General features: G+C 46.4%; 1 protein-coding gene across 1 annotated transcript; it reads left to right on the top strand.

Annotated features, from left to right (window-relative positions):
* dcaf15 (DDB1 and CUL4 associated factor 15) lies at positions 1-9,146 on the top strand. Its single transcript, XM_017458176.3, has 13 exons — positions 1-164; positions 1,042-1,139; positions 2,122-2,260; positions 2,483-2,589; positions 4,015-4,157; positions 4,308-4,466; positions 4,636-5,211; positions 5,397-5,488; positions 6,557-6,679; positions 6,854-6,936; positions 7,038-7,142; positions 7,648-7,763; positions 7,873-9,146. The coding sequence occupies exons 1-13, from the start codon at positions 63-65 to the stop codon at positions 7,929-7,931; spliced, it is 1,902 nt and encodes a 633-aa protein (XP_017313665.1). The 5' UTR covers positions 1-62; the 3' UTR covers positions 7,932-9,146.
* The last annotated feature ends 3,410 nt before the right edge of the window (positions 9,147-12,556 follow it).

Raw genomic sequence — 12,556 nt, 5'->3', positions numbered from 1 at the left:
CATTGGATGAGGTGGGCTGGACTGTGGGCACGTCTGTAGTTTTTTTTTCGCAAAAGGAAAAAATGGCGCCCAGCTCGAAATCGGAAAAAGAAGACAACGGCAATAAACAAAAACAGCAGCGAAAACACAAAGACCACATTGTTAAACTCCTCACTCGCGGAAAGGTGTTAAAGTGATTCATTTTTCTCAGCGCGTCAAAATGTCGTTGTTTAATGCCGAAGGGTTTAAAGCGGTGGAATTAAATGCTATCGATGGGTAGCACTTGCTGTAAGGACATTATGGGAAGCTAAACCTTAGCGAGCGGCTTGGTTCCAAATGGTGTACATTCCGTACGTGTAGTACACTACGTAGGCGGTGAGAGCCGTTATCGCGTCACCTATATAGTGCACGAACGTAGGGCGTACTTAGCGATATGGTATACATCCCTATTGTAGCCTAATAGTGCTCGCTAAAACGCATTTATTGGGTGTCGCTAGTAAGCACTATAATTTGTAAAAGTATACAGTTGAAAAAACGTTATATTTGTTTAGTCGGGACGGCGCTTTTATGAAAACTCGAATAAAGTATCATTTTATATTAGCTAGCTAAGCTAGTAGCAATAATAATCATTACAATGCTAGTTCGAGAAACAATATGAGCTTACAAAGAGAGAGAGATTTCCTCAAGAGACAGATGAGCTACTAACAAAATGACTTAAAAAAAAACAACAACTTTCCAGGCGCTTACATCTCGTTTCTAGTACACTTATTGCTTATGATAATAATGTTAGCAATTAGAAATGAAGCTAGAAACTGCTTTGAGTTGTTCGTTTATTTCTCATTTCTAACTAAATGATGAATTTACTCATGTATTGTGGTCTGTCTTCCTATCTATCTGTCTGTCTCTATCTATCTGTCTATTTATTTATTTATTTATTTATTTATTGGATATGATTACTATGGTGCTTTAATTGAACCATCCTGACACAATCCTTCTCTTGTTTTAGACGTACTGTCAAAACAGAATGATAACTGACATCTTTATCTGTGTGTGTCTCTGTAGTTGTCCGGCCAGCTGTCTCAGAGACTGTTTCGCAAGCTGCCGCCCCGGGTGTGTGTCCCCTTAAAGACTATAGTGAGCGAGGAGTTCCTCCGGGCAGGGTGAGTGTGGAAGTGTGTATTGGACGTGTGCCCGAGCTTGTACCCTCATATTAACACTTTATTACTGGGGTGGATGAGTCAGTCGCACTGATCGGAAGGTCGTGAGTTCAAGTCCCAGCGCTACCAAGCTGCCACTGCTGGGCCCTTGAGCAAGGCCCTTAACCCTCAGCTGCTCGGTTGTGTAAAGATAAAAGTATCCATATAAAAGTATCCAAATACCGTAAATGTAAAATAGCAGCGGCACTACACACATCCTCAGAGGCTCGACCTGGTAAGCAGATCTTAACCTTAACCAGGTAGATCTTAACCTGACTTGAATAATATGTTTTACGTACGGCCCGGCGACAGAACAGCACGTCACGTAGCTGGTACAAACACTACGTCTTACAGTATCGTAAGCTCGTTTTTGTTTCCCTTAGGCTGTAATAATGCTAGCGCTTTAGCTAGCTATCTAGCTCAAAAGGAGTTATTACGTTAACGTTATCTAACACTTTTCAGGTTTTCCTGGCACCGCAGAACACGGGCTAGCTAATGAGTTAACGCTTTGTCCGACCACGTTATGGTTACTCGTACGAATCCATAACTTTCAATACTGTGGTTGAGGATACGTTTCTCAAAAGCTTGTGGCGACTGGTGATAATATTCACAATCCACAAATAGATGTCCTTTGTCACAAAACGATTATTTTATGTTGGAATATGCAAGACGGAGTATATCATCTGTCTTAATAGCAACCTGAGCAAGCAGAACAACTCTGAGGGTGCCAATACTTACAAAATAGACAAACCGTTAAGTGCAGAGACTGGCAAAAATAAATATCAGTTCATCGCAAGGCTGATGAGCTACATAGAGGAGGCTGTTAAAAGTCTCCATGTTTTATAAGTATTGGCACCCTTGGTTGTGAGAACATGGCAAGCTGTTGTATTACAGGGTATTTGGGCTCAGCCACTGATATCCCCTTCCTCAATCTCCTTTGTTTCAGTCACATCTTCCTGGGCTTTACAAAGTGCGGGCGTTATGTTTTGTCCTACACGAGCGATTGTGGCGAAGACGACGATTTCTCCTTCTACACCTACCATCTGTACTGGTGGGAGTTCAACCTGCACAGTCGCCTCAAACAGGTAACTCACTGACTCAGACGAGCAGAGCGGGGTCACCCCTGCTTTGTGTTTTGTGGAGGTTTGGAGCTCTGGAGCTCTTTGTGGTTCTGGGTGGAAACTGAAGCCAGTGAACTTATTGCTAAATGTCGAGTGTTGTCCGTTTCTTCCACCGGAAGCCTTTGCCAGACCAGATTCCCGAGTTTGCATGTCATTATTTGTACTGTTTCTGCGTCTCGTTCCCAGGTGCACCATGTGCGTTTGTTTGCGGGTGAAGACATCTACAGTGAGCTGTACCTGACCGTCTGCGAGTGGCACAATGATCACTCAAAGATCGTCATTTTCGGCTTCAAGTGAGAAGTTCACATTTCTCTCAGGGACATGCACTAGATCCCTGTTCTTGGTCATTGGGACCAAAACACGCAGAGGCCACGCCTCCTTCCCTGAGACTGACACATGCAGAGGCCACGCCTCCTTCCCTGAGAGTGACACATGCAGAGGCCATGCCTCCTTCAATGAGACTGACACATGCAGAGGCCACACCTCCTTCCCTGAGACTGACACATGCAGAGGCCACGCCTCCTTCCCTGAGACTGACACACGCAGAGGCCACGCCTCTTTTCCCTGTGACTGACAGACGCAGAGGCCATGCCTCTTTCCCTGCAACTGACACACGCGGAGGCCACGCCTCCTTCCCTGTGACTGACAGATGCCGAGGCCACGCCTCCTTCCCTGTGACTGACACACGCGGAGGCCACGCCTCCTTCCATGTGACTGACACTCCGGAGACCACGCCTCCTTCCCTGTGACTGACACTCGTGGAGGCCACGCCTCCTTCCCTGTGACTGACACACCCGGAGGCCACGCCTCCTTCCCTGTGACTGACACTCCGGAGGCCACGCCTCCTTCCCCGTGACACACGTGGAGGCCACGCCTCCTTCCCTGTGACACACACGCAGAAGCCACGCCTCCTTCCCTGTGACTGACACTCGCGGAGGCCACGCCTCCTTCCCTGTGACTGACACTCGCGGAGGCCACGCCTCCTTCCCTGTGACTGACACTCCCGGAGGCCACGCCTCCTTCCCTGTGAATGACACACGCGGAGGCCACGCCTCCTTCCCTGTGAATGACACACGCGGAGGCCACGCCTCCTTCCCTGTGAATGACACACGCAGAGGCCACGCCTCCTTCCCTGTGACTGACACTCGAGGAGGCCACGCCTCCTTCCCTGTAACTGACACTCGCGGAGGCCACGCCTCCTTCCCTGTGACTGACACTCGCGGAGGCCACGCCTCCTTCCCTGTGAATGTCACATGCGGAGGCCACGCCTCCTTCCCTGTGAATGACACTCGCGGAGGCCACGCCTCCTTCCCTGTGACTGACACTCGCGGAGGCCACGCCTCCTTCCCTGTGACTGACACTCGCGGAGGCCGCGCCTCCTTCCCTGTGACTGACACACGCGGAGGCCGCGCCTCCTTCCCTGTGACTGACACACGCGGAGGCCGCGCCTCCTTCCCTGTGACTGACACACGCGGAGGCCGCGCCTCCTTCCCTGTGACTGACACACGCGGAGGCCGCGCCTCCTTCCCTGTGACTGACACACGCGGAGGCCACGCCTCCTTCCCTGTGACTGACACACGCGGGGGCCACGGTATTTGCAGATCTGTTGTGAAAATCATACACATGTTTTATGTGTTTTTATAATGTCTTTGTTCGGCCATCTGTGTACATTCTGTAAACACATTTTCATTGTGTGTGTGTGTGTGTGTGTGTGTCAGTACTCGCAGCAGCACGGCTCTGATGAACATGATGATGAGTGACGAGAATAACAGAGACATTTACATCACTATCGCCTCCATGCCTCCTGCACAACGGTGCCAACAATGCTGCCCTCTGCCCACTACATCAACGATACGGACAGGTACACATACATGTACACACACACACACACACACACACAGGTATACACACCCGATACTTCCACGATTTCATTCTGATTCATGCCTACTGTAATGTGCTTGACTGCATATTTGCTAGTATAACACCTGTGTGTGTGTGTGTGTGTGTGTAGGAGGGGAGTGTCTGGAGCACGGCTACGTCCTGAACGCTCGTTATCAGGTGGTTTATCCGTTCCCCACCTTCCAGCCAGCTCTGCAGCTGAAGAAGGATCAGGTCATCCTCCTCAACACCAGCTACTCACTGGTGGCCTGCGCCATCTCACTCTGCTCCGGTGTGTGTGTGTGTGTGTGTCTCTGTAGTAGAAATTGTCACAATGTATGACATAATTTTCTTTTAAACGGCGGAAACATTTCGAACCGTCTGAGATCGACTTTAACGCGTGTTTAATATTTTCCGTTGATTTATATTATTGTGCAATAATGAACAAAAACCTCTTTCAGGCGGAGAGCAGCAGCAGGTGGACGGACAGAATAATCAAATCCTGTACCGAAAAAGAGAGATTCCTGCTTCCTCCTGTCATCATCCTCCCAGCCCGTCCACCTCCTCTACCTCTTCGTCCTCTTCTCACGGGTCACCTGACCGCAGACCGTCCAATCCCCACGCCACGCCGCTCTCTCCTAGCCGATCCCAGGCCGCCGTGCGAGCGCGCGAGTTCGCCGCTGATATTTTCCGGCGTGCGCAGGCAGGGACCGACGGAGACCGAGACGGCGAGCGGAGAAGGAAGGACGGCGAGGCCAGAGAGTCAAAAATCTCACGCACGTCCGCCGCAGACTTGGAACGAAGGAGAGTAGAGGACGCGGACGGGCCGTCCACGTCACACGGGAAAGGAAACACCACGTCGTCCGCCGAGCCGGACGACGGCGTCTCCGGTAACACGGTCATGTCCCCAGCGTCCGTGTCCTCTTTGTGCTCGCCTTCGCCGCCGTCATCATCGTCCACGTCAGAGCCCGGATACGTGAACTACGCACGACTCAGATACAGGCTGCAGCAGCCCGGGACGACTGAGCAGGACAGCGGTATAAAACACACACACACACGCACGTACTTCATTTCAGTTACTTCATCATCATCAATCAGGATTATTGATCGATACAAAAAATAAGATTAAAGCAGTTTTGCAAATTAAAAGTTTACATTTCTAAACAATAAGCAGATCTTTTATACTGTAACGACTAAAAAACCCCAAAAAACTGTATTTCAGGAGAAGAGGAGGATAAAGTCCAGCTGCCGTTCACCGTCTCGGACCTGAAGGGACGAAACCTGCAGCTGGTGACGGGACAGTACACGGGACCGGTGTGTATGTGTGTGTGGCCTGACAAATAGGCATGAGCCGTGTGGATTTCCATGTTTACTATGTGTATGTGTATTAGTTACGTATGGAATTACATTTGTGTATCTTACAGATCTTACAGATCTAAGTATTGAACGTAAATTTCCATAGAAACGAACAGAAATATATATACGGCGAGAGAGAAGAAAAGCACTCTGAAACTGAGAACGGTGAACTCGGTGGCAAAAATGTTACACGGTCTTCAAATAAATAAATAAATAAACAAACAAACAGCGTTCTTTATTAACGGTTTTCTGAGCTTCGTGTTCGCTGATCATGGTTTATAAATGTGCTGCCAGAGTTTTAAGTTACACTTTCAAACTTTTTGTTTACTCTTCCGCAGGTTTACGTTAAGCATTCTGGCACAAACCTCACGTGTGGGCGGAGCATACGAGCGATTTACTCTGATTGGCTTGTTAGATTTGGACGGGCAGCTCCCTGACCTGGAAGTAAAGACTTCTCAGTGGTATGAATTTTGGAGTGTTCTGGATGCGGCTCTCTGTAAAGTTATAGTGTTTGTACGTTCTAGTGGAAATTGATGACTTAGTCGGTGTATTAGATCATAAATAACATTTGAGGTTTGCAAAATGACTATTATTTCTAGAGGAGCTCTCGGGAGCAGCATGGAGCTTCATCGTCAACGTCATCCTCAATCTCAGTAGCCAATGAGAGTAAATCGCTCTTAAGCCCCGCCCACGCTCTTCAAAATTCGCACCGTTGACGTCTCTACTTCCTGGTCGAGGAGCTGTCCGTTCAAATCTCACTGGTCAATGATAGTGAATCGCTGTTAAGCCCCGCCCACACATGAGATTTGTGCCAGAATGCTGAACGTAAACTTGGAGGGAGCGTGGACGAAAAGTGTTGACGTGTGTGTGTGTGTGTCGTATTTAATTAATTGAAAATATCATGACGTTGTGATATAAAATGTTCTCCCCACCTCTCCAGTATATTTTATAGTCGAGAAGGTTCAGATTGTAAGTGAACAACATGGTGTTTGTACAGTAACCTGTGTTTGTCCCGTTCTCCCTCAGTGTGTGTGTGTGGAGCAGCTGACCCTGGATTTTGAGTATCTGATTAACGAGGTGATCAGAAATGATGCAGAGTGGGCCTCGCAGTTCTGTTCCTTCAGCGACTATGACGTCGTAATCCTTGAGGTGTGTGTGTGGGGGGTGGGGGGGGGGGGCACGGTGGGGCACAAACGTATTTGCCTGCGCTGCCTGACCGTAATCGCTCCCCACGTTAATTTCAGTATTTTCAAGTTCGTTCATGTTATTGCCATGACAACAGTTGCCACCGTGTGTTGTTGAGGTCTGTTTCCATGGCGACAGGTTTGCCCGGAGACAAATATAGTAGTGATAAACATCGGGCTTCTGCTGCTGGCCTTCTCCAACTGCGAGGAGGAGCACAGCAGGTACACACACACACACACACACACACACGAGCGCTGATCAACATGCTTACAGATTGGATATGAACTGATATCTGTGCGTGCGTGTGTGTGTGTGTTGGCAGGCCTAAGTCGTATCATTCCAGTCTGCAGGTCAGCTGGGATCTGAACACGGGCGCCTGCTGCACCGTTGGTGTCGGTGACCTCACCGAGGTCAAAGGTCAAACCAGGTAAGCAGTTGTGATGAAACTTCGTGTTAAGCAGCATATAAGATGTTTGTTTAAAAATCTGTGTGGGCGTGGCTTAATATTCGATTGAGCGTGCCGTCTCTCTGAGACTCTACCGCTACAACACCGTTTGAGCGGAAACACAACATTTCGAGTAATAAAGCATTCTGATTAGTAATCAGAAATGGCGGTCCTGTGCGCAATTCTCGAAACGCCCACAAGACGGCGCCGTTTATCGGTGGCTCCGATATTACAAGACCGATTTCCGATTTTGGAAAAACGCTTAAATATCAGGGAAAATATCAGTCAAACTGATTATCGGTCGATCTCTAGCGATTAGCGGGAGTGAAGTTTTACCCAAGATTAGCCCCGCCCACTTTGGGACTGTTTCAATTGTTCAGACTAACGATGGCTTTGTTAGAAAGCGGTCACGTGTTTAGGTTCCCTGTGTAAGTGCATACTGATTATTTTTTTTCTCTCTCTCTCTATATTTTTTTGATTCATTCAGTGGGAGTGTGTGGAGTTCTTACAGGAAGTCGTGTGTAAACACGGTCATGAGGTGGCTCGTCCCTGAGAGCAGCTCACGCTACATCAACCGCATGACCAATGAAGCCCTGCACAAAGGTGTGTCTCTGTCTCTCTCTCACTTTCTCTCTCTCTCTCTCTCACTCACTTCAGACAGAAAATTACGAAAAAAATAGAATTAAGACTGGTCGTGTTTGTCGGTTTATAGGTACCTCTCTTCAAGTACTCGCTGACAGCGACAGAGCCACGTGGATCGTCCTGCAATGAAGACACCATAGCTCGCGCACACACATCGGCATAGCGGTTTTATCTCTGTCCACACTTCGTATTTAAAAAGATGTGGAGCGAAAGCCTCGACTGTGTGTCCAGTGAGCCAAACGCGTTGCTGCTGCACTAAGATCTTTCAGACTCTCCGCTGGAACGAACAAAGCGTCTCTAACTCGCCGTCTTTTATACATTTTGTTGTTGTTGTTGTTGTTATCGTTGTTGTGTATGTGATCGATCTGTTCGTGTGCACGGTTCAACAAATTTAACCGCCTTTACCCGCCGTCAGTATCGATCAGGGAGAAGTTTCTTTCCCGAATCCTCTGCCACGAGGTGTTTCGGGGTTTTTATTTTCCTCTTCCTGTACAGATCTAACACACTTGATGTTCCCAACATGGTGCTTTAACCCGGATCGGTGTCTTTGGGTTTTGGTCAGATTATCCGCAAGTGACCGGTGACTGATTTTAGCGGCTCGTCGGCCAAATCTCAGGTTTACACGATTCGAGCTTAACCAATCACAAAGCTTTAGTCAGACACACTTCTAACTTTTGTAAAGTTGTTTTCCCCATCTCTCTCTCTCTCTCTCTCTCTCACACACGCACAGGGGTCTTCTCTGCATTTGTTATTTATCTATGAACACAATTTGTCGTCTAGTCTAGACCAGCAGTTCTGCTGTTAAACAACGTGGCTAAGTCCCCGGCTTTGTTGGTTTGCGCTGCGTCCAGCCGCGAAGACTCCATCCGTTCCAGATCTGCACCTTTTCTCGTTATTCATCGATCCCTCAGACGATCAAAAGTAGATAAAACACTAACACACGCTTTAAAAAATAACCAAGGACCACTATTCCGAACATCTTCCGATTTGATCTGTCTCGTAAGAACCGTACGCATACCTGTAAACATTCCGGTTTCAGGGTCGAGCGTGAGCGGCGTTTTCCGGGAACTTTCTCGTCCGTGAACTCGTGTAGGTGCTGCGTCGTGGACCTGCGCGTCATACAGCATCTCTTCGAGGAAATATCGCAACTTTTGCTCATTCAAAACATGCAAAAAGGCAGCAGATAACATTACATCGATCTGTGTTGGGTTCTTTCTGTTTGTTTTTTTAAAATATTTGTTTTTATTTCCAGTTGTCATGATGCATCTCTACAGAATATGAACAGTACTTGATATTGTCTTTACTTGATTCATTTTTTTAAAAATAAAAACCTGTAATTCAAAAGGTTTTAAAAGTTCTCTGTGATCAGTTGTAGTTGGAAAAACGAACGCTGCGATGGACTAGAGGTCGTAACTCGTAACTCCCAAACTCTGACCAGGAAACACCCCAAGAAAACGCCCTCTTCAGCTCTACTCGGGATCCCGAGATGATCTCGTCTCCTCAAGTCCGAGTTCCTCGGAGTTCAGCAAGTGACGTCGGAGCGACACGGCTGCCCACAGCATCGACGGTACACACGGTAGCGCTGCTTCACTTTTAAATGAGTCATACTGTCTGTAGTGTAGGGTTGCCTCCAACGATTATTTTCATCATCGATTAGTTGGCCGATTATTTTTTGATAGATTAATGGGAGGGGGCGGGGCAAGCTTTCAGTACCATTTTTTGTTGTTGTTGTTTATTTAAAAAAAAAAAAAAAAAAAATCCACAAACTGAGTGTTACAAATCTAAACTTCAGACTAAAACTTTACACGACTGTTTGTTCAAAATAGAAAAGAACCCAATACACACACACACACACACCAGAATATATATTATTAATGTAGGACTGTAATTTATTATTATTATTTTTATGGATGCACCAAAAGCACCGAATTAAACTACAGTCCTAAATTAATAATAAAAGCTCTTTCACTGCACCGTGTGGTTTCTGTTACTCGCTGCCTTTAGGAATATTATTTTACTTGTTCATGATGTTTTAATGAGACATTACAGATCTTACTCTCGCGTCCACACAGCGCGTCCTCGTTACTAACGCGTCACTTCCGTCATAACAAACGACAGAAGTTACACTGCAAGCGCGCAGATGCAGCATATAGTGACAATAAATTTAAATTAAACTAAACCTTTTAAGCAGCTTGCACCAGTTTCCCCGCCCCTTACACACAGTGGAGTATTTTGGATATAAACATAAGTTTGTCCTCGTGCATCAGTTTGATTTCCACGGTGTTTAAAATGCCCCCCCTGCCTTAGAGGACTTGGAGATTAAACACGTTCTTCCTGAGTCACGTGACGATTTCTCCTCCGTCTGATGAGGACATGTTGGGAATGAAAGGTAACGCTGACAGAAAGTAAACTGAAGAAAGTCACTGTCGGTGACTCTGGTGTCTACTAATGCTAGCGCGCGTATGACGTCATGCGCCGTCGCCTAGAAGCGGCTTATACTTCCGGTTAGTATAAAAAAAAAAAAAACCCCTCTAGTGTTATATTTGAGATATTACCTTTCTAAAATCCACACACTTGACGGTACACAGTGCATAGTGTAAGTGTACAGTACGTCATTTGGGTCACAGCTTCAGTATTTACTCTCCGAAGCGTGTTTTCGGAACCGAAGTAACGTAACGAGTAAATCTCCCCCGTGCCGCGCAGACCGACTAATCGATAATGAGATTCATTAACAACGATTTTCATAATCCATTATTATACATTTTATCGATTAGTTGTTGCAGCTCTAATGTCGTATATACTAAGTGTTAGGTTTAGATCAATCAACATACAGGCATCTTGGTTTGTTAAATCTTTAACTATACCTACAGTTTGCTGATTTGAGGACGTTACAGTTAGCTGGCTAGCTCGTTGCTAAGGAAAGACGAACATGGAGGTGTCCATGTTTTTTGTTTTTCCTCACTTTGTCGGTCGAAAATGACATCATTCTGAGCGCCGACTTTCCACTTCTGAGGCAAGTCGAATTCAGCATACGCGTGTGCTGATGATCGGTTACGTTAAAGCTACGACAAACTTGTTTTTCATTGGCTGACGATCTGCACTGTTACACTGTACCTGTACGTGTTCACAGAAGAACAGGAAATTGTGATTGTCGCGGCCAAAGACGCTCGATTTCGCCGTGGGTTTATTCGAAAACGCTTGCGACGCAACTTGTTTTTTTTTTTTTGTGTGGAAAGCTACTCAAAGTGGCAAAAGTGCAATCGCACTAAATTTCAGCCGTACTCATGTTCGACGCACGTGAATCGAAGACGGCTTTGGCTGAACGTGCGTTCTGATGACGTGTCTCAGCCCAGATCTGCACTTTTTTTTGAAAAACTGCGAGCTCCGTGTTGCTCGATTTTGCACTACTGTTCAAGTAAAATAAATAAATAAATAAATAAATAAATAGCACACGAAGCTTTTCACTTCAGTCTTTATTTTCTCTCGGTTGTACACTGATGGCTACATACGAATCTCCCACGATAAAAACTACAGGACACTCCAAATAAAGCTTTAATAGTAGAAACAGTATCATAAAATTATAAACTCCTAATAATCTTACTGAAGCGAGACAGCTGAACTCTTATCGGACGTCGTCGTCACAAAGTCATGTAGAAATACAACTTTTAAAAACCCACGTGAAAATCTCTCGAACGATACGTTACATACATTTTAAATGTCTAGCACAACATTTTTGAGATGTGTCTGCACACCTGCTGAAGTATCGAGCGCTCCGATTGGCCACGTCACTTTAAAACCACCGACCAGTCCCACGATAAAGCCACAAGAGATTAGCTGCTAACTGACGACTACAGCTGCCGTTAGGAAAAAGGTTCGCACCACGGAAGAGAGAGTGTACCGACGAGAATCGTGTGTGTGTGTGTGTGAGAACAATAAAGACGGTGTGTCTGGGGTCCAGCACTCTGCATGACGGAAATGACTCGCGTCGTCTCCTACAGGATATCCACACGTACGGCTTGTTCCGATCATCAGTTCTATGATTATGACGCCAAATTGCGTACTTATATATAGCTTTCAGAAATAAGTGTTCCACTCAGAAGGCAATATAAGGAACATATATATATATATATTTTTTGAGAAGAATTTTCTGCTAAAAGTAATCATACATTGTAAATCCATGGTCGTAGTCATAAATTTCTCATTTGTATCAAGTTTATTATAGACGTTTGAAAATTTCTAGCAGCAGTTTGTAAAATGTTCTAGAGTTCCAGTTCTAGAGTTGACCACCTGACCCCGCCCCCTCAACTTTCCTCGGCTTTTAAGAACTATCCTCCTGACCCAAACCCCTCGATTCCCCCTCGATGGTTCTACGAAGCCATCCACCAGATCCCATCCTCTTAGTTCTCTGGAGCCATCCCCCTGACCCTGTCCCCTCGGTTTTCCGGAGCCGTCCCCGCCGTTGTCGGGAGCCACCCACCTGTCCCTCTCCCCTCGGCTTTTAAAAGCTATCCACCTGACTCTACCCAGCTCCCTGGAGGTGTCCACTTGTTCCCACCCTTCAGCATTTTAAAGCTATCTGCCTGGCCACACCCACTCAACTTTTTAAAGCTATAGAACTAACCCTGCCCCCTCCGTTCTTTGGAACCATCCACCTGGCCACGCCCATCAACTTTTTAAAGCTCCCCATGTCCCCTAGGTAAGTAATATAAAACATTACAATACTTACACATTTCAGTTAAGACCCTTGAATAATG

This window comes from Ictalurus punctatus, chromosome 26, assembly GCF_001660625.3.
Source record: "Ictalurus punctatus breed USDA103 chromosome 26, Coco_2.0, whole genome shotgun sequence".
Lineage (NCBI taxonomy): Eukaryota > Metazoa > Chordata > Actinopteri > Siluriformes > Ictaluridae > Ictalurus > Ictalurus punctatus.
The sequence above is the reverse complement of the archived record's forward strand: the minus strand, read 5'-3'. Positions and strand labels throughout refer to the sequence as shown.

Excerpts from the sequence above, each read along its gene's own strand:
- dcaf15 (XM_017458176.3), top strand. The coding sequence starts at position 63 with ATGGCGCCCAGCTCGAAATCGGAAAAAGAAGACAACGGCAATAAACAA. Across the intron at positions 1,140-2,121 it reads GAGGAGTTCCTCCGGGCAGG|TCACATCTTCCTGGGCTTTA; the intron begins GTGAGTGTGGAA and ends CCTTTGTTTCAG. Across the intron at positions 2,590-4,014 it reads ATCGTCATTTTCGGCTTCAA|TACTCGCAGCAGCACGGCTC; the intron begins GTGAGAAGTTCA and ends TGTGTGTGTCAG.